The sequence below is a fragment of the Ambystoma mexicanum genome, chromosome 11 (genome assembly GCF_040938575.1).
Source record: "Ambystoma mexicanum isolate Mex_15411 chromosome 11, UKY_AmexF1_1, whole genome shotgun sequence".
Taxonomy (NCBI): domain Eukaryota; kingdom Metazoa; phylum Chordata; class Amphibia; order Caudata; family Ambystomatidae; genus Ambystoma; species Ambystoma mexicanum.
The window spans coordinates 8,295,009-8,316,973 of NC_090934.1; the positions used below are offsets into that span (position 1 = coordinate 8,295,009).

The 21,965-nt window shown below is 47.9% G+C and overlaps 1 protein-coding gene across 1 annotated transcript in view; it reads right to left on the reverse strand.

Moving 5' to 3' along the window:
- Nucleotides 1-12,882: 12,882 nt before the first annotated feature.
- ELOA (elongin A) overlaps nt 12,883-21,965 on the reverse strand; it is a 190,321-nt gene continuing 181,238 nt past the window's right edge. Inside the window, exon 11 of the mRNA XM_069622389.1 lies at nt 12,883-17,186. Coding sequence (XP_069478490.1) covers nt 17,125-17,186 — 62 coding nt within the window. The 3' untranslated portion in view covers nt 12,883-17,124. The remainder of the gene's footprint in view (nt 17,187-21,965) is intronic.

The following is a 21,965-nucleotide window of genomic DNA, read 5'->3' on the forward strand; positions in this document are numbered from 1 at the left end:
GCGGGCACAGGGTAGGGGTGCAAGATATCATAGGGGGACTTATGGTATGGGGTTTTCTTTGAGCAATGTGAACAGTAGAGAAGTCAGTCATTTTGGTTGTAGGCCCACATTAAGAAAGCATTTGGGTGGTTTAAGATCGCCCTGAGAAAAATAAATGGATTAAAAGGGTGCATTTTGTGTATGGTAACATGAAAAAAATCAAATAGATGCTAAGCCACCAACATCGCACAGGACCTTTTTCCGACACATTTTCATAACGATGCCTACAATATTTGGCAGTATAAAAATAAAAAATTGAAATAAAAATCACATTTTCGTGCTGGCTGTGCTCATACAAGTCAAGTATGACATGCATTACTTACCGTAATAGCATTTCTGATGATTGTATCGGCTTAGATTCACATGCTGTGCATATGGTCCGACATCCAGTGGTAACCGCAGAGTATTGCATCTCGTCTTTTGAGAATCCAAAGGGGACGTCGACATGGGCGTGCCTGTAACACTATCCCTAACGTGACGTGTAGTGTAGTGTAGTGTACTCAAAATCCCTCACACGTTGAGGTCCCTCCGTTGGTATTTTATCTGCCGTGAGGGAGCCTATGACCATCGTGAGTTAGTACAGAAAAGAAAGTAGTAAAACGTCCATGTTCCTTCCATCCGAGCAGGGAGGAAGGGTGGGAGCATATGAATTTAAGCAGATAAAATCAGAAAGGCTTTTACGGTAAGTAATGCATGTCTTCTGATGCTTGTTAATCTGCTTAGAATCACATGCTGTGCATAGACTAGCGAGCAGTACCCGGAGTTGGAGGTGGGATGTGAGAAGGAACAGTAGTGAAAAGATGTTAGTACTGCTTGGACACCTGAGAATCAGACCTAGAATGAGTGTCTAGGCAATAGTGTTTTGTAAAGGTGTGTACAGAACTCCAGGTTGCTGCTTTGCAAATGGACTCTAGGGGAACATTTGCAATGAATGCTCTGGAAGCCCCAGTGCCTCGAGTAGAATGCGCTTTAGGCTTGAAGGGCAGCTCTCTCTTAGCAAGAGTGTAACAGTGTGATGCATTTGACAATCCACCTAGAGATAGTAGATTTGGAGACTTGGGTCTCCTTCTCTACCTGCTGCCCCGAAACGAAAAACTGATTTGTCTCTTAGTGGGTGAGTCCTTTCCATGGAAAACATGACTGCTCTGTGTATATCAAGTGTGTGCAGGCTTCTTTCTCCCATGTTTGAGGGGGTTCTGAAAGAACTTCGCTAGTTCTATAGATTGGTTCACATGGAACTTTGAAATGAATTTAAGCGCAAACCTAGGGTAAGTGTGCAGAACCACCTTATCTCTGAACTGGGGATCTAGAACAGAGCGCTTGTAGTTCACTTCCTCTCCTAATGGAAGTAATAGCTATTAAAAAGGCAGCCTTGTAAGCGAGATCTTTGAGACCTGCTTTAGGCATGGGTTCGAAAGGAGACCCCATAAATCTAGTCAATACCACGTTCACGTCACATCCGGGAGGGTGAATTATCTTTACTCCTTCCATGAAAGCCCTAATAACGGTATCTTCCGCCACGACACCGTCTGTTGTGATGTAGTGTAGGCTGAAAGAGCAGCTAAGTGAACCTTTAGAGAGTTAAAGACCAGGCCTGAGTCAAGTAAATGAGTCGGGTAGAAAACAATATGTGTAGGAGAGCAGTCAATGGGGTTAATGCTCTTAGAGTTGCACCAGATGACTTCCACTTACTGGAATAGCAATATCGAGTGTTAGGTTTTCTTGCCTCCCTGAGTATGTCCATACATCTCTGAGGGAGTTGCAGGTGCCCAAACTCTATGACTTCAGGAGCCAGGCCTCCAAGTTCAATGTCTGCAGGCATGGGTGAAGTGTCTCGCCTTTGTCCTGCGACATGTTATACGGGCAAGGCAGTTTCATTGGAGGAGCTGAAGACATCTCTATCAGATGAACGAACATGGGTTGGCGAGACCACATGGGGCCACCAATATCATTGTGACTGCTTCCTGGTGCATCTTGTGCACTATCTTGTTGAGTAGGGGAGTCGGGGGCGAGTTGGGGAGGCGTAAACAAATTTCCCTGACCATGTGATCCAGAGTCTGTTCCCCTTGGAACGGTTCTGGGGGTACCTGGAGGCGTAATCTTGGCATTGAGCGTACTCCAGAGTTTGAACAAGTCAATCTCTGGAAAACCCCATTCTGCGAAAACGTTGGAGACGATGTCTTCGTGTAATTCATACTCTATTGGTATTGGGAAATCTCTGCTGAGTACATCTGCCAGAAGATGGAGTTCCCCTGGAACATGTTGCGACAACAGAAACATGTGTTTGAGAGCCCATTTCCAAATGTTCTTGGACAGTTTAGCCAGCCCTGGAGAGTGAGTGCCACCTTGTTTGTTCAAATAGTACATGGCCGTGGTGCTGTCGGAGGATCAGAACCGTCTTTCCCTGCAGTTGAGTTTGAAAAGTCTTCAGCACTTTGAATACCGCTAACAGTTCCAACAGGTTTATGTGGTTGGATGCTATGTCTGACGACCCAATTCTGTGCGCTGTTTGTTGAAGCAGGTGAGCTACACATCCTGTGAGAGATGCGTCTGTAGTGAAGAGTGGCCTCCACTGCAGAGGTGGTGAAGGCAGGAACTGCTTGACCTGACTCGGGTCTAGGCTGGATTTCTTCTCGTTGATGGAGAATCCCAGACTGAATAAAAGATACATTGTTCTTTGGGTATTTGACAGACAGGTCTCATAAGAGTCCCCTGTTATGAGCCAGTCGTCGAGGTAAGGATAAACTGGGATGGATTACCTGCGCAGGTGTGCTGCTGCCACTGCTAGTACCTTTGTAAATACCCTTAGTGCGGAGGTTATGCCAAAGGGTAGTACCTTGAATTGATAGTGTTTGTCGTGCATCATGAATCGGAGGTATTTTCGGTGCGCCAGCAACATTGAAATATGAAAGTATGCATCTTTCATGTCCAGTGTTGCCATGTAATCCCCCTGTGAGAGCAGGGGAATTACTTCCTGCAGAGTGACCATTCAGGACTTTTGTGGCTTTACAAATTTGTTCACTGGGCGCAGATCTAGTACAGGGTGCATGGTGAGATCCTTTTTGGGTAGAAGGAAGTACACTGAATAAATACCTTTGTTTACTCGTGAAAGAGGTACGACCTCTATGGCTCCCTTTTCTTGTAGTGTCCCGACTTCCTGCAGAAGGATACGCAGATGGTCTGGCGTCAGTCGTCTTGCTCGTGGAGGTCTGAACTTTGGGGACTGGCAGAACTCTATACAGTACACGTGGGCCACTGTCTTCAGTACCCACTGGTCTGTAGTTATTCCCTCCCATGCCTGAAGGAAGATGTTAGCCGGCCCCCGACCGGGGATGCATGGGAGGGGACCCAATTCTTCGGGTCATTTTGAACCTGAGGCCGGGGAGCCTTTTGGGGTAGAGTTCTGGCCCCTTCCTTTTCCACGACGCTGAACCCTTTGGGGAAACAGGGTAGTGTATCCGCTGCTTCCTTGTGCAGAGGACCAATTATTTCCCGAGGTGTACTGGTTTTGAGGGAAGCGTTGGCCACAGAAAAGGCATCTGGAACCAGTTCCTCGCCTTTTTTTTTTTTTTAAACCCCACTTCTATAGCGCCAAAGCCCTCGGGCATCTAAGCGCTCCTTCACAAGCAGAAACAAGGTTCTGTGAAAGTTGAGCCGAAGTTTAGATAAAAAGTGTCGTTTTCAGCAGTTTTCGAAAGGCCAAAAGATTACTTTGTTTTCCGAGAGCCAAATTGTTCCACGCCTTGGACGCGAGCACTGGGAAGGAACGTCCATTTCCACGAGCTCTTAGTCCTTGCCACCTGTAAAAGCCAGGAGGAAGTGGAGCGAAGATTTTTTGTGGGCTGATAGATGGTAATTTTGACCCTTAAATAGGACGGAGCTGTCCCATGTATACATTTATGGCACAGGGTCAGCATTTTGAACGAAATCCTGGCTGATATTGGTAGCCAGTGTAATTCCTTTCTGGCAAGTGAAGTGGGTTCATGCCTTTTCAAGCCATAAATTATCCGCACAGAGGTATTCTGAATTTTCTGCAATCTTAGAACATCTTCTCTGCTGGCACCCCCAGTAACGTCTTGCAATAATCCAGTCGTGGCAAAATGACTGCACTTACTAACTTGGCTTGATTTTCTTTGGAGATTAGTGGAGCAACTTGTCTCAAGACACGCAGATGGTATAGAGTATGTTTTTCAATAGCATCTACTTGTGCTCCTGCGTCCAACGAGGCCTCCAGATATGCACCCAGGGTTTTTACCTCGTCAACTACTGTGATGGGGCTGTCCTCAACCAGGAAACTAGAAAAAGCAGGTGTTAGTGCCTCTAGATCTTTTGGACCCATAAATCATGAGTTCCGTTTTCCAGGCGTTAAGGCATAGCCAGTTTGTAGTCATCCAGTTCTTTATTACTTTATAGACTTCATTAAGTTTATACTGGTCTTCCTGGTGATCTCCCGATAGTTCCATAGACAACTGTAAATTGTCTGCATAATTAGTAAAGAAAAAGCCCAACTTTTCCAGTTCTCTACAGAGGGGGACGATATGGATGTTAAAAAGTAGGGGCGATAGGCATGCTCCCTGGGGGACGCCACACATGATGGTTTCCATCTCAGAGAATGCGTCTCCCCAGTGCACCCTGGATCTTCAGCCCTCCAAAAAGGATCTAACCCATTTTGTAGTCTCGGTAGCCAGACCACCCGTATCTAGCAGCCTCTCTAATAATATCTTATGATCCAAGAGATCGAAGGCTGCACTAATATCTAATAATATTAGCAGGCCCGGTCTGCTCCTTTCCACTAAAGTTAGCATGTGGGTTTGGAGGTCTACCAGGGCGCTCTCTGTGCCGTGAAAGCGGCGGAAACCAGATTGCCTTTCAAGTAGCCGGCCTAAATTTTCAATATGGAGTTGAAGAGGAGTTGTAGCTACCTTATCGACCAATTTCAGAAAAAAAACTGTATTAGTAGTCGGCCGAAAATTGGTAGCATCTTTGGGGTCTAAGCCTGCCTTTTTCAGAAGTGGTGCGACTGCCACTGTTTTAATGGCCTGAGGGACCGTGCCGTGTCTAAAAGAGGCATTCACAAATCTGCATAGGAATGGAGCAAAAATGGTCAAGTGGTCCAAAATAATTTTAGAAGGTACGAGATCTCCCGGACAACTAGTTGGGTTCATGGCTCTCATAATATCCTCTTTCTCAGCAACTAAGATCTCTGGGAATCTAAATCCTATGTGAGTGGATTTCGATTCCTCATTTATAGGTAATAGATGATCAGTGAAATGTTTTGTTTCTTCATGCTTTAAGTTGCGGGAGTTTGTACCTAGAGTCTGGCTCTGTAATTCTCTCCCGATTTTATCTTGGGCACATAATTTATTAGCGAAGGCTTTCTGTGTCCTAATGTAGTGGGTATGATGGTATGATTAAGGACTTCTGGTTTCTCCCAAGACCTGAAAAGGCAAAAGAGTTCCTTAGTATCATTGTCTGCTAATTCAATTTGGTCATTATAATAGGTCCGTTTGGCCTCCAGGATTGCTTCTTTAGATGCTTTTTCATGTAGTTTCCAAGTGGCTTATTATTTGAGTTTTGGTCTTTGAGCCAGATACGTTCTGTGCGTCTTTTGCTGGCCTTCAATTTGCTTAACTCCGGTGTAAACCACTTTTGTTGGCGTGCAGATTTCCTGATAGTTTTAGACTTCATTGGAGCCACATCGTCCAATAGATTCATCATTTGAGTATTATATTCTTCCACAAGTATATCAGGGTGGTCTGGTTCCTTGGTTTTATGCATAAGGAAATTCATACATTCAGACATGTTATCTGTAGTAAATGCCTTATAATTTCTATGTAAGGTTTTGTGCAGTGTCTCACGTTTAATCTTATTAGAGAGGGCTTGTGTGTGGAGAGCTTTTGTGTGATTTGAACTAGCATCTTCAGGGTGTCGTGCTCCTTCTTTGCAGTCTTCAGAGCTTCGTCGACCACTCTTCCAAATAGGTTGGATTCTTCCAAGGGTTTATTAATAGGTGATGCTCGAGTTTCTGGCTTGAATCCAGAGTTTCTTAGCCACGCGTGTCTCTTTAGGAGGGTGCCTTGAGCTAAAGATAGACTTGCTGTTTCAGCGGAATCCAAAGTGCTTTTGAGTATACTTTGGTTTGTCTGCCCTCGGTTACCGTGGACAGAAGACTAGTTCGCAGCGGTTCAGTAACCTCCTGCAGGCCTTCTTGTAACATGGCCCATTGAGTGTCTGTGTAGCTGGCTAACAAAGTAGTATTGTTAGCAATGTGCGTAGAAAAGGCTGCTGCGGCCATGACCCTCTTTCCTAGGGCGTAGAGTATTTTACACTTTATCAGGGGGTGCAGGTTGCCTCCCCGGTAGACAGGGGTACCCCGGCCCTTTACCTTGTAGTGGTCACACCACGGAGTCTGGGGTGAGTGACCTCTGATGTAAAGGGGGAAGGCTGAAATTGCTTTTCAATCCTTGGATTAATTGCAATTGTGAGGGCAGGTTTTTATAACGAGGGAGACTGACGCTTTTTAATTGAGTTTAGAAGAGGAATAGCCTGGCAGGCCGGCGGTTTCTCTTTAAGAATGTCCTCTACAAAATCAGCCTCAGGAACAGTTTCATCAGTGGCGATCTTGAAATGTTCTGCTGCTTTGCGCAACATGGCGTTAAACGTCATTTGATCGTCCACTGGAGAGGCCCGTCTAGTGGGAGTGGTCTGGGCGGAACCCAAACACAGGGCATCAGGATCTGGTGAAGGATTTGGAGACTGCCAAGGGTCACCCATATCTGGGTTTTCCCCCCACCCCTCTGTGGGATCATGCATGTCCTCGGGGTCAATGAAATGATCATCGTCCTGAGAGTCTGCAAGAACCTCCTCCTCCGTGAGGTCGTTAGTGTACACATCCTTCTCCTAAGAAGGATCAAAGAGTTTTGGAAATTTAGCCACGGGGTCAAAAGGTCTTCTTCCCATGGTCTTTTGGGGGTGGAGTGCTCTGGGAGGGTTACAAACCTGTCAAGCCTCTCCATACAATACTCACATTTTCCCCTGGTCCAAACAGAACACCTAGAGGGGTCTAGAGGTGGAAAGGGCTCTTGTAAACTATCCTCTGACGCCAAACGTCGAGATTGTTTGTCACAACGCCGAAGAAATACCTTCTTCACCTTCCGAAAACATTTCTCGGGGGACTGACAGAGGTTGCATGTCCCTGTGCTTCTCCTTAGGCTTGGCGGAGGGTGTCAGTATTTCTTTCAGCCTATCTTTGGATTTCGACGAATCCTTGGTCTTCCCTGTGGGCGTCGAATTCTTTGTCGCTTTTGCGCATGCCAAAACAATTCTCGCAATGCTTTAGGTAACGTTCTCCGCAGTAGGGAGACACATAGCCTGGGCCTGCGGTTTTGTAGTCCTCAGCCTTATTACGATGCATCTCGACGGTTCTTGGAATATGGGGGTAGCGCCCTTCAATTTAGAGTGCCCGGTCGCTAGGCGCATCTGACACTGCAGTGAGGGCTGCCGATCCCAACGGTTGGTGGGCACGGCCGAAACATCCGGTGTGCCTGTTGGCGCTGTGGCAAAGACTGGCCGGGGGGTTGTGTGTTTAGTGAGTTTGCGAGTGTTTGTTTTTGTTGCTGGGCTGTACAGTCCCCATAGCAATGCCTGATATGTGCCTGGCTGGGCCGGGGACAGGCGACGTGGAGCAGGAGCGCTCTGCTGAAAGATCAACGACCTCTGAATCGGAGGCCCGATTGTCACCGATGCCCTCGTCACACTCTGCGGTTGCGGGAGAACTCGCCTCGGCCTTCGACATCTCATGGGCCCCACACCGCTTGAGACAACACTCCTTCAATGTCTTTGGATGGAGGAGCTTGCAAGCCGCACAGCCTTTTTCTGCGTGATCGAGGGGCAAGCACCAGTTACACCGTTGATGCTCATCTCTCCAAGGAAACTTGCCCTTGCAAATGGGGCAAAACCTAAATGAGTCCTCTCCATAGCTGAGGATAGGGAAAGTGAATAAAACCAGAGAGGAAAGAGGGAGGAAAGGCAAAGGCATTCTCAGATTTTACAGAAATGTCCACCCCAACCCCACTCTCCCTACTGTGTAGGCCGGCTGGAAGGCCCGGCCACGTGGTCAGCAACACCGACTGGTTCACCGTCCATCGAATGTCCGTGGAGGTTTCAGCAGAGATCCGGGACAGCCGTTGATAGGAAGGACGGTCAGGGTGATGTTGAATAATAATAGGATATGCATTACTCACCGTAATAGCATTTCTGATGATTGTATCTGCTTAGATTCACATGCTGTGCATATGGTCCGACATCCAGTGGTAACCACGGAGCATTGCATCTTGTCTTTCGGGAACGTCGGCATATGCGTGTCTGTAACACTATCCCTATCGTGACGTGTAGTGTACCCAAAATCCCTCATGCGCTGAGGTCCCTCCGATTGTATTAGTTTCTGCCATGAGGGAGCCCAAGGCTATTGTGAGCGTTTACATAAAGAAAGTAATAAGACTTCTATGTTCCTTCCACCGGGGCGGGGAGGCAAGGTGGGCGCATGTGCATCTAAGCAGATATTATCAACAGAAATGCTATTACGGTGAGTAATGCAGGTCTTCTGATGCTTGTTAATCTGCTTAGAATCACATGCTGTGCATAGACTAGCGAGCAGTACCCAGAGTTGGGGGTGGGTTATGAAGAACAGTAGCGAAAAGATGTCTTAGTACTGCCTGTCCCACCTGAGAATCAGATCTAGAATGAGTGTCTAGGCAATAGTGTTTTCCAGGTTGCTGCTTTGTAAATGGACTTGAGGGGAACATTTGCAATGAATGCTACGGAAGACCCAGTGCCCCGAATAGGGTGCGCTCTAGGCTTGAAGGGCAGTTCTCTCTTCGCAAAAGTATAAACAGTGTGATGCATTTAACAATCCACCCTGAGAAAGCCGATTTAGAGACAGGATCCCCTTCTCTACCAGCTGCCACTGAAACGAAAAACTGGTTATCTAGGGTGTTTATTACATTTTGGTTGACCCGCCTGCCCTCGGTCATGATAGTGAGTAATTTGGTCCTTGCGTGTTCAGGCACTTCCTGGAGACCTTCTTGCATTAGGTTCCACTGTGCATCGGCATAGCTAGCAAGCAACATAGTGTTTGCTATGCTCGTAGTAAAAGCAGCTGCCCTGGTAATTCGCTTACCCAAGGCGTACAGTCTTTTCGACTCCTTATCGGGAGGTGCCTCTCCTGTAACAAGGGGTACTGCTGCCAGTTTCCAGGTGGTGGTAACCACTAGGGAATCGCAGGAGGCGTGGCTTTTAATATATTGAGAGTCAGTAGGCGATGGCCGAAATAATTTCTCCACCCTTGGATTCACTGCCCTGGTCTGAGCAGGGAAGGAGCCAATCTCCTTTTAATGGAATTTAGGAGCGGAATAGCTTGGCTGGAGGGGGGTTTCTCTTTAAGAATGTCCTCCACAAAATCTTGTTCAGGAATGGCCTCCTGGGTGGCGATCTGAACATGATCGGCTGCCTTCCTTAAAATGGCATTGAAAGCCATCTGATAGTCTACTGGTGAAGCCTGGCGGGCCAGATGGGAATCCAAACATAGGACATCTGTGTCCTGATCGCGAGTAGGGAGCGCCCATGGCTCCGTCTCAGCCTGAGGAGTGTCCTCCCAGTTTTCCGTGGCATCCGCCTGGTCATCCGCAGTGAAGTCCTGTAGGAAGGTAGTATCCTCTTCCTCATTGTAAATGTCTTGATAAGTGTCCATCTGGATTTCATCTTCAGGGTGGATGGAAGTGAAATGTTCTTGAGAAGGTCCTAAATTTCCAGGAAATCTCAAAGTTGACACAGAAGGGGGGCCCTCCCGAGGTCTCTTGGGGGTAGGGTGTTCTGAAAGCGAGACAAACCTTTCCAAACGGTCCATGCACCCTTCGAATATTTCCCTGGTCCATTTAGACGAACCAGAAGGGTCAATGGGTGGAAAATCTTCATTTTCCTCCCGATGGTGCCGAAATTTGTTACAAATAGCGCTAGACAAAGGCTCATGACTGTCTTCGTAGTCCTTGCGAGCATCGGTTTGCTGTGGCGCGTCTTTCAACATGGCCGCAGCACGCTTCTTGCGCTTAGTCGAGTCTTTAGGCTTCAGCCATAAAGCCGAAGTAATACTCACAATACTTTCGTCGATGTCCTGCGAAGCGGGCCGTGCGGTACCATACCATATGACTAGGGGGCGTAGAGGTAGATTTTTTTACCTACCGAGCGACTAAGAGGCCTAGCGGCAGATTTTTCGTCTACCAGGGCCTTGGGGGGCGTCAGAGCGTCAGGAGAGCACGCTTCGCCGGCCAAATGTGTTTCTGAGGTAGCGCCCTTTATTTTCGAAGGCCCAGTCGCAAGATGCGGAGAAGGCTGTTGATCATCAAGATCAGAGGAATCCGTCAACATCTTTGGCGGTCCCGTCGGTGCTTTCGCCCGTTTTGGCAGAACCATCTAAACCAGGGTTGGGGTTGTGTGTTTAGTGTGGCTTTTTTGTACGCCACCGGATTTTGTCCCCATAGAGTGACTTGCGTCAGGCCTAGCGGGGTCGGGGACGGCGTGGCGGACCTAGAAGGGTCCATTTTAAGGTCGATGGCATCCGGTGCGGATGCTTGGTCATCACTAGTGCCCCCGTCACTTTCGGTGGGGAAGAAGATCCAGCTTGTGACATGCCGTCGGCGTCCCACCACTAAACGCAGCGCTCCCTAAGTGTTTTATGTCAAAATAGTCTATAGGCTGCGCACCGCGCTTCGTTGTGGTCAAGGGGCAGACAGTTATTGCACTTATCGTGCTCGTCCTTCCACGGGTATCTGACCCTGCAAGAGGGGCAATACCTAAATGGTGTCCTTTCCATAGCGAAAGGTAATGAAGGCGATGAACAGACCTATAGGGTAAAGAGGAGTGACATAGCGGAAGATATGACCACCCCGACCCCACTCTCCCTACTCTGTAGGCAGGCCAGAGGGCCTGGCCACGTGGATAGCTCTGCCGCCGGATCTTAGGCGTTGAAGCCCACCGCCGTCGAAAGTTCCTGCAGTCTTCGTCGTAGTATTTGAACAAGGATTAACAAGGTCTCTTATAAAGAGCACCACAATAGGGCGACCAGTTATCTGGGCGGAAAAAACCATCTGAGGAACCTCGGCATGTGAGGGATTTTGGGTACACTACACGTCACAATAGTGATATAGACACGCCCATGCCGGCATCCCCTTTCGGTAACCGAAAGACAAGAGGCAATACTCTGCGGTTACCACTGGATGTCGGACCATATGCACAGCATGTGATTCTAAGCAGATTAACAAGCATCAGAAAATATATTCGACCAAAGGTCGAGGGAACAATTAGCAATATCTCTGGACAAGCTCCGCTTAAGGCGACCAGTATACTGGGCGGAAAAAAAACGATCTGAGGGACCTCGACGCATGTGGGATTTTGGGCACACTACACGTCACGTTAGGGATAGTGTTACAGGCACGCCCATGTCGACGTCCCCTTTCGATTCTCAAAAGACAAGATGCGATACTCTGCGGTGACCACTGGATGTCGGACCAAATGAGCAGCATGTGATTCTAAGCAGATTAATAAGCATCAGAAATTCCTGTTTTTCCAAGTTTTGCAGCACCAATGTAGGCCAATATGGCCCCATAAGAACACATGCAGCCTGGGCCCGGAATCCAGACACTGGCTCACTCAGCCCGCCACGCTGGCCCTCAGTTCATGGTCCTGTGCCTCACACAACAGGTAGCATGGAGCGCATCCTGGTTCCTTTATATGTGTAGTGGAGCCAGAGCACCCCAAACGAGCCGACAAAGCCACTCGTTTTGGAGGAACCAAGCCAGTTCAGTGAAGACACACAGCATTTGTGGGCTGGCTTCAATTTTGCAGGGAAACATGGTTTTCTTTGTGCAGTTTAGTACCCCAGCGTGCATGCCCAATGGACCATATAAGGTTGGGGGTTTGCTTCCCCTGCCTTTCATGACCCATTGGGGATGCAGGCTGGGTACTGCATGGGCAAATGTGCTAGGTGGCACACCTTTGAAAAAGCACACTTACACACCTGCCAAGTCTCATGGGCCATCCTCCCAGTTGCCCTTTGAAAAACCAGTGCCCCTCTCTAAACAGCACCACAAATGTAAACTCCAGTGATCGGGCTCCCAAGACCGGGCTGCACGCGTCCTCTCTATTGCAATCTTCCTCTTCTCGAGCCTTCATTTTCTCACTGCTAGCCACCCAACAGGACGCATTGATACCCCCTCCATCCCAGCATAGCATGCCAGTTACATGAAACCTCCCTACAATCCACCCGCAGTATAGCACGCCTTTTTCATAAAACCTCCCCAGCATAGCACGCCAGTTACATGAAGCCTCCCTACCGTCCACCCCCAGCATAGCACGCCCGTCCCATTATCCCTCAGTTAAAGGCATAATGAAACATGATGCCAGTTTGGGAAAGGGAAGTGGACATACACACTGCTCAGACGTGCTTGGCACTAGCCCTAGTGCTGCAAGAACCACTGCTCTCAGAACCTCCTACTGATTCCAGTGAGCACCTGCCCATCAAAGCACACACCAAAAGAGGCAACGCTGAGAAACCCTCACTCGGACGCCAGCAGCCGCAAAACTGCACCAATACGTCCACCTGCAATAAGTACACGACACCCCCAAGCAGACACGGATGAATCCATCTGCATGCAGATCTGAACACCCCCAAGCAGACACCGATGAATCCATCTGCATGCAGATCTGAACACCCCCAAGCAGACACGGATGAATCCTTTTGCAAGAAGATCCGAGCACCCAAAAAACAAAGAATGAACACAGACAATGCGACAGGATTTCATTTTTATTAAGATATGGAAGGCTTCCTTCCTTTTCATATAACTTATCTAATTAAAATATTCTTTTAGGCAGTTACCACAAAAAAAATTTCAAAGGAAAACTTATTTACATAGTTAGGATCCCAAAATACAAACCTACCCCAGCAATTGACCCCTCTCCGAGCCTGCCACCATCTTTTTAAAATCATTTAAAAGAGGTCTTTTGAGGCTGCTTCCAGGACATGCGACGGCAGGCTGAGGGCACAGACCGAGATCAGGGGGAGGTTCCTTTCAGTAATAGGGTCAGCACTAGGCACATCATACACCAGGTGCATAAATGTGCACCGTGCACACCCACTGAATTCAGGCTGGTTCCATAGATTCAAAGTGTGGGCACATTACACACCCATTGCAGTCAAACTGGTTCTGCCACTCTCTGGAAATGGCACAACACCAGAAACCCACAACAGCTAGCCAGGGTACAGGCGCAAAACCCAGAGGCTGGAATTGTTGGGCAGGTAGCACTCAGTGGGGGTATGCTGGTGCCAACCTCAGAACTACTCAAAAGGACAGAGGAAAGAAACCGGAGTTATTTCGCAAACCCTAGGCAGAACTACGCAAGTTGCTGTGCTGCTCTAATAGCTATAGCTTACCAGGCATCATCATGTGCTCAAAAGCAACAGATTGCAGTGTGCCCACAGCCAGCAAAGACTGCAGGAACGTCAGGCAAGTAGAGGTGCACATTAGATGGGAGTACAAGTCTGGTGTTAGTGCAGTCTTGTCAAAGCAAAACGTTAAGCACATCTAATGGCCAAACATATTGCAACGTCTCGGCCCCATTCAGGTCAAAGCCTGGGAGACTTGAAGCGGCCTGGTGCAGATGTGGCCATGTTTGGTCTGTCTGCTCTGTAACCATCAGTACCTCAATTGTAGTTGCCTCTGCAACCCAATACGACAGATGCTAACATTTCACCCGCTGCACTAACCCTGCATCGCCGAAAGACAGATGTCCAGCCCTGGCCTCCTCCTGCAATCTGAAATTGGCAAGAAGAATTGGATAACTAGAAGAATGCAGCACTCTTCTACGGTGCAAGTGAGCGCAACCCACCAAGCTTGCCAAGTCTCATTGTGAGAATACAAAGGCAAAGCATTCTAAACTCAAGCAGCAGGAAATGAATGGCTGGGAACCATGCAGGTACACCAAGTATCAAATGCGCCAAACGTAAACATGTAATAAATAAATTACTTTTATATTATATAGTGTATATAAGCATTTTAAAAACGTTTCAAACTATTCTCTATGGCTTGAAGGACATTACAAGGACTTCCCACGCAGTGCTCTCAACAGGTTATGTTATTTGTTTCCTTTGCTGCCTCAGGCCTCTGTGTTGCACCATCACATTGTGTCAACATACAGGGCACTATTTCCCCAGCAACCACACATGACTTTTTTAGCCTTACTAGCAGCACACAATGCTAGAGGTGCACCGGGTGTGGTAGCACGTGTGCAATGTGGCCATCCAACCCATTGCTTTTCTAAAAGCCCTCCAGCATACGTGTACCCTGGATTATGGTCACTACCACCTTTTTCTGGGGCAAGAAGGCAGTGGATCGACTCATTACTGCTTTTCTCAGCACACATTGCCAATTGGCAACCAAGAGGAAAAGGTGTGGATGGTTAGTTGTACGGGCTGTACACAGCAAAGATGCATTTTGGATCCCAACCGCTGGCAGTCATGGGAAACCTAGAGGCTGGGAATGAAGAATGCAAACCTGCTTGAGTGTGGACATGACCAGATGTCTTTTGGGCGCCGGGCCAATAGAACAGAAGTCTCTCCCTTTCCTATTACAGAGTTCCAGTGCTGCAGAAGAGACGCTTCGGGTGGCACTGGAACACCAGGTTTCACTTCTTCACTCACGACTGCATAATCACAGGCATCAAAATATCGCTGAATGAGCCCAGCAAAAGCCAGCATACTAGAAGAAGGCGTGAAGGTACAGCAGTGACGACTACCGGAGCATAAGCACATGAAGCTTCCGGAAACCCACGAGAAAATTAGAGCTTTACCTCATTCCCAAAACTGGGTTAGCCAGCCATGAGTCAATCATATTGCCTTTCTTCTAACAGAGGAGCTTGAAACAGACTACATGATTCGGTCTGCTCTAGACCCCTCCCACAAAAGGCTGAATCAAATACACCAGAGCAGATGTGGTCCCCACAGTGAATACGATAGTGCCCAGTCGAGCCATCCTGGGCTCCCTGCAGTGTACCCCTAAATCCTGGGGTTTAAAACATGATCCTCTTTTTTAAAAGACATAAAATTTACACTAGTACAAGGAACTTGAGATGCAAAACAAGCGATTCATAAAGGTCTTCACAACAAGAAAGAGTGGAAAAACCCTTTAGACCCCTTTAGCACATAAAATCAGATTTAAGAAAACTAACAAAATAAAATTAAAATATCAACTGTACAAGATGCCCATTCCACGAAAACCCAGCTCCAAGATGCAGCTCTTTGTAACACCAGAGTGATTCACCCAATTTCCCAAAATGTTCTCAGCCGAGTCAGAATAAGGGGAGCACATCGGCAGAGAAAAGACACCATACATCAGTAGGACAGTGTGGGAACGCAGGAAGAATGCAGGAGAACAGTGTGGGTAGACGGCACGGTACAGGAAGAGGGGAAACAGTGAGGGGAAAAAAGATAGCACAGCATGTGACATAAGGCAGCACAAGTTGGAAGAATTACTGGAAGATGAACCGAGTGTGAGCTGGCATGGTCCGAGCAGGTACAGTACCGTTGTGGGAGCACAGGTAGAAACTGAAAGCACAGATAACAGCATGAACCCTAAAGGAAGTGTCTACAGTACTGTATGTGAAACAGGTTTAGGGTGTTAGATGAAATATGAGGATGTGGTACATTGCAGCACAATAGATGGGCTGAGGCATACAAAACAACAGCACCACAAAGTGTAAGAGCACATACAACTGACAAGCTTGTGCTGGGAGCGAGAGCTGGAAGCAAGCAAACACGAGTGGAGAAATGGTCAGAGCACACAGTGCAGGAGGTGGCAAACGGTGTTCGCTGGCATTGCATGTATGGACACAAGAGGAGAGTGCACCGTGCGGCAGGGGCAAGTGACATGACATCAGGTGGGGCACGGGGAGTATAGCAGGCATAATACAGGAAGGGACACTAGAGGAAGCAGTGTTGTGAAGGGTCCAGTGAGGGAGTGGGAATGAGGGGGAGAGGAGGTATAAAGTAGGCAGAGCTATGAGGAGGTAAAGTGCAGTAGAGGGCAAGGGGTGTGAGGAGGAACAATACAGGCAGTGTGGCATGAAGTGCAAGGTAGAGTAGCAGGGGCATGAGGTATAGTGAAGGTGTGGGTTCAGCGGGGTTTGGGTCAATAGTGGATTATGAGGACAAGGGGAGGCAGGCGCAAGAGTCCCCCTGCTTCCATTAGCCTTGTATGTTAAGCACAGACATAGCTTGTCAAGGGGACTTGGAACCCCTCTCCATTTGTAACAATATCCACATTTCTTTGATTGGTGAGCTGCACTGCTTTGGTGCTCATGAGAAATATGTCTCAAGACAGTGATTGCAGAATCTAATCCTGCCCTCACCCCCTAGTGAGGCGGCCCTTAGATGTCTGGATCAGAGGGCAGGACGGCACCAGGAAGAAGCTTTGTTTCTCTAGGGTACAGCCTGTGGTTAATTGCCCAAGCACATTCCACAGAGGAAGCAGTGGGTAAGGCAAACTATTGGTGAGAGATCAGCAAGTCCACCGTGGGCGGCAGTGAGCCAAACAGGTCCAGGGCCACACCTTATGAGCACAGGCACAGCACAGATGGGGTCAGTGTTTGAGCAGGTACAGTGCATGCGAGCAGTTACAGTTCTGGAACACGCACAATGTGTGAGCACAAATGCAATTCAGGATAAAGCAGAAGGGGTGGATGTTGGAGTACAAAGGAGATTGAGGTGAGTGGTGGGGCAAGTCTTAAGCCCTCCCTCCATCTTCTTTGTTTAGGCATTAGAGGAAAGACATCTGATAAAACTAGACTAAAATCAATTAAAATAATCAGATGCTTAAAATATTTAAATTAGGGGAGAGGAGCGTGGAGGGCAGAGTTGAGAAGAAACACTTCGGGTGGTGAAGACTGCGCCGCTGCAGCCCAACACGCTCACAGCTTTGACCATCAAGTCTGGTGTCCACCGTCTTCCATTGACATGTTCACAGTTCAGTTCCACAGCACCTACCGGCGTGAGAAGCGATTCTTAAAAGCTTTAATAGTCTTTGCCATCATCGGTGCAATCTCTGTCAGGAAGAAAACAGATGTTACAAATATTATTCCAGCTCACAACCCACCAGCCCATCCCCAGAAAGTCCTTTCCTTCAATCCTCTCAGATACTTGATGAACTGGCTCAGAGCTCAACCAAACCCGAAATCGTGCATGTTGGGGAGGATTTTCCACAGCATATCGGCATTGGGAGTAAAGAGACCCATCAGGAGTGGAAGGACATGGCATCCATCGAGTTGGCCAACACACTCTCAATGGGTAGCATAGCAGAACAGCCAGGCATAAGAACCCTTTGTCACTTTGAGGTACCATATCATTTGTAAGGTGTAGGCAGGAATCAACAGGGCAAAGTCACGGGTGTGGGTTAAAGCCAGGTAAGCACTTGTTCTACTGCAGAGGTGTAGACCAGGAAGCAACCAATTCAATGTCAGGGCGCAGACACTTGAGGAGTTCCAGTCCCTCCCAATTTCAAGACCCAGACAACCATATTATAACCAAATACAACCAAATATATACTAATGTTCCTGAAGTATGCATATTTGTAACTTACTGTGTACTGTACCTACCTCCATTTCTGCTGTCTTCATTGTACTTATTCCATGTTGTAACTAAGCTTTAAGTATCCTTGTATTTGCTGCGCCCAGTTACCCAAGGGTTCGGTGCGCATTACCAAATAAACAAACCAGAGAACGAAGCGAAAGCAGGATTCGGGCCAATGGCAAATTGCACTTGATTCCAGGACCCGGGGATCCCCGAAAAGGAATTTGAAGCATCTCAGAAACCCACGAGCTAGGGACATGTGCACACGGCACCAGACACTCAAGGCTCTGTTCAGTAGAGGGCAGAGAAGAACCTTGCCTTCTTCCACAGGGATGGCAGCAGGATCTGGTACATAGGGCCCAAGACCCTTGCCCAGCGATTACACAGATAACGGAAAGGAAAAATAATCAATGTCCTCAGGGCGGCAAACTATCGATGAGAAGTCGAGACATCAACAAGGTAACCACCTGGAGGAATGAACCGGACCAAGGAGATCCAGGCAATTTGGGAGGCTATAGCAAGCCAGCCAGACAACTAAGAATGATCCCAGAAAAGATGGGAGGGGACGAGCGGCAACCCAGGCAAGCTGAGTAGAGAAGTAGTGACCTACCTCTCTTCTGAGTGACTGATTCTTCCTACCTTGAGGTGCTTCACCAAAGAGAATTTCATGGGAAAGCAACTCAGGAACGTTCCCAGCACAGGTTGGCGGGTCCAGCCAGCAAGGTCGACTGGGAGGAGAAACCAGCTAGAGAAGATATCCGGCAGCCAAAAGAAGGACCAATTGCCCAGCTAGTATGGCCGACCCTGGGTGTCCCGATGGTTTTCTAGAATGTGGCCTGGTGAATTAATATCTTTGACATGTTTATGGAATTAAATTTGATATATGATCAACTCTATACTCTGGAGCTGCAGTGCGGGCCAGTAGTCCAGGGCCTTGAAAATGTGAAGAGTGCCCAACGCCTATAACAGGTTTTTGCCGCTTGTGGGTGATGTGAATTAATGAAACTAGTTTTCAAATTGGATGTTCTATTTTTTTATTTCGCACTAAAACTACATGCTATGGCAGTTGGAGCACAATATTATTAAGTGCTTTATATGCATCTATTTGTATAGATGGCATCACTGAAGAACTTTTTCTAACATGAAATGAGTCATCGTTTGATGACAAAACCATTAAGGCTCTCTGTTCTTGTTATTTGTTACTTATGTGAATTTTCTTTTGCAAAATTAAATGGGAAAAAGCATAATGTAGCATTGTGTTATTAAACCGAATACAACACTGTGCAAAGTCGTAATGAAAGGTTCTCGATTACTTATCGTCCTGCGACGCTTTAGGGCAGTGTGCAGCAATTCTCCAGACCATAAGCGCAGTGTGGCCTCTGGTATAAAATGCATCTGCGGCCACGAGCTTGTCCTTCGCCACATATTAAAGTAACCAAAAGTCCCAAATGTAAAAGGTTCGGGCGATGACATGCATTACTCACCGTAATAGCATTTCTGATGATTCTATCTGCTTAGATTCACATGCTGTGCATCTAGTCCGACATCCAGTGGTAACCGGCGAGTATTGCAGCTTGTCTTTCGAGAAACGAAAGGGGATGTTGACTTGGGCGTGCCTGTAACACTATCCCTAACGTGATGTGTAATACCCAAAATCTCTCACGTGTCGAGGTCCCTCTGTATTTTTTCTGCCGTTAGGGAGCTTTATGACTACCGTGAGTGAGTACAGAAAAGAATAGTAGCAAGATGTCTATGTTCCTTCCATCCGAGCACGGAAAGACGGGTGGGCGCATGTGAACCTAAGCAGATACAATCATCAGAAATGCTTTTACGGTAAGTAATGCATGTCTTCTGATGCTTGTTAATCTGCTTAGAATCCCATGCTGTGCATAGACTAACGAGCAGTACCTGGAGTTGGAGGTAGGTTGTGAAAAGGAACAGTATATGATATGATATATTTTATTTGTATCGCGCTCGTACACAAGTGTTTCAGAGCGCGACAGTGTTTCAGTAGTGAAAAGATGTCTTAGTACTGCTTGTCCCACCTGAGAATCAGACCTAGAATGAGAGTCTAGGCAATAGTGTTTTGTAAAGGTGTGTACAGAACTCCAGGTTGCCGCTTTGCTAATGGACTACAGAGGAACATTTGCAATGAAAGCTATGGAAGCCCCCGTGCCTCGAGTAGAGTGTGCTCTAGGCTTGAAGGCAGTTCTCTCTTAGCAAGAGAGAAACTGAGTGTGATGCATTGGACAATCCACCTCGAGATAGTAGACTTGGAGACAGGATCTCCCTCTCTACCTGCTGCCACTGAAACGAAAAACTGATGGGCCTTCTTAGTGGTCGAGTTCTTTCCATGTAAAATGTGACTGCTCTGCGTACAGTGTGTGCAGGCTTCTCTCCCCCAGGTTTGAGGGGTTCTGAAAGAATGTTGGTAGTTGTAGGAGTCTAGGGGTGGGAAAGGCTCTTCTAGTTGATCTCCTGCTCTAGAGCGTCGCAATTTTTCTTTTAACGTCTAAGAAAGAGACCCAGGACCCTCTGAAAAGTCTCAGGTTCTGCCGGTTGAAGCGTTTCTTTAGGCCTATCCGTAGGTTTTGATGACTCCTTAGGTCTAGCTTTAGGTTTCGACAAGTCCTTAGGTTTATCCTTTGGTTTCGAAGAGTCCTTCAAACTTCCCCCTAGATTTGTTGCCAAAACGATCTTAGCGATGCTTTCGGCAATACTAGGTATCATAGGAACGTGTTTGGCCTGGACCTGCTGTTGCATGGTTTTTGGTGTAACCGGGGCCTTGTGCGCCGCCGACGCCTTCTTCTGATGCGTCTCGATGGTCGCTTGAATATTGGTGGTAGCGCCCTTTGATTTAGACAGCCCGGTCGCATGCCGCTCCTGCGGTTGCGGGGCTGCCAATCCTGAAGATTGGCGGGTACTGGCGAATTATCCTGTGTGCCTGTTGGCACGATGGAACGTTTCAACTGTTGACGAAGACAGACCGGGGGTTGTGTCTTTAGTGTGGGAAAATTGTCGCCGGGATGTACAGTCCCCATAGCAGGACTCCCGTTGTGCCTATTGGGGACGGAACGGAGCGAGACTGCTCCGCCGAGAGGTCAACGGCCTCCGAATTGGAGCCATGGTCGTCACTAATCCCTTTGTCACACTCGGCGGCTGTGGCAGCAGGGGAACTACTTTCGGCTGGTGACATTCCATAGGCCGCCCAAGCTTAACACAGCAAACCTTTTGTGTCTTCGGACGCAGCAGCTTACAAGCCGGACAGGCCACCTCGTTGTGGTTAAGGGGAAGACACCCATTACACTTAAGGGGTTTGTCTTTCCACAGGAATTTTGCCTTGCATGAAGGACAAAACCTAAATGGAGTCTGGTCCATAGCGCAGGAATAATAGTGACAAGACCAAGGGAACAAAGAGCGAACAGGGAAAAGCATTCTTAAAAGGAAATATCCATCCTGACACCACTCTCCCTACTGTGTTGGCTGGCCAGAAGGCCCGGCCACGCGGTCGGCATCGCCGACCGGATCAACTTCCGCCGAAGGTCCGTAGAGCAGGCTTCGGCGTAGGTCAGGAAACAGCCGTCGAGGGAAGGGATGGTATGATAATATAACGACCAAAGGTCGTTAAGTTTAACAATATAGCAATGTCTATGGAAGAGCTCCGCATAGGGCGACCAGTAAACTGGGCGGAAAACAATCTGAGGGACCTCGACGCTCGAGGGATTTTGGGTACACTACATATCACGTTAGGGATAGTGTTACAGGCACGCCCATGTTGACGTCCCCATTTGATTCTCGAAAAACAAGATGCAATACTCTGCGGTTACCACTGGATGTCGGACTATATGCACAATGTGAGATTCTAAGCAAATTAACAAGCACTGATGGTGGTCTGAAGGACTGACCGGTTTCCCCAGAAATTAAAAGTTACTCAGCGTAGTGATTAACGTACTCTTAGTCATAGTCCCCTTTCCTCCATACTGCATGGGCGATTACAACTGAATGTAGCCCTAGAGACCCTCCTTAAGAAAACAGATTCCTTAGAACCACCTGTCCGAAAGCCGCATCTGACTTAGAGCCAGCATCCAAACAGTAAGGCTTACAGAAAGCCAAAGGGGTGGCCCAGGTGGCTGACCTGCCACGGAACCTTCCGGTGGAATGCAATGGCCGTGGCTCTGACAGCGCAGGCGTGCATGTTAGCTGGCAGTGGCTTGTGCTGCTCCTCGTAGGCCTCCTTGATGGCTGAAACCATCCA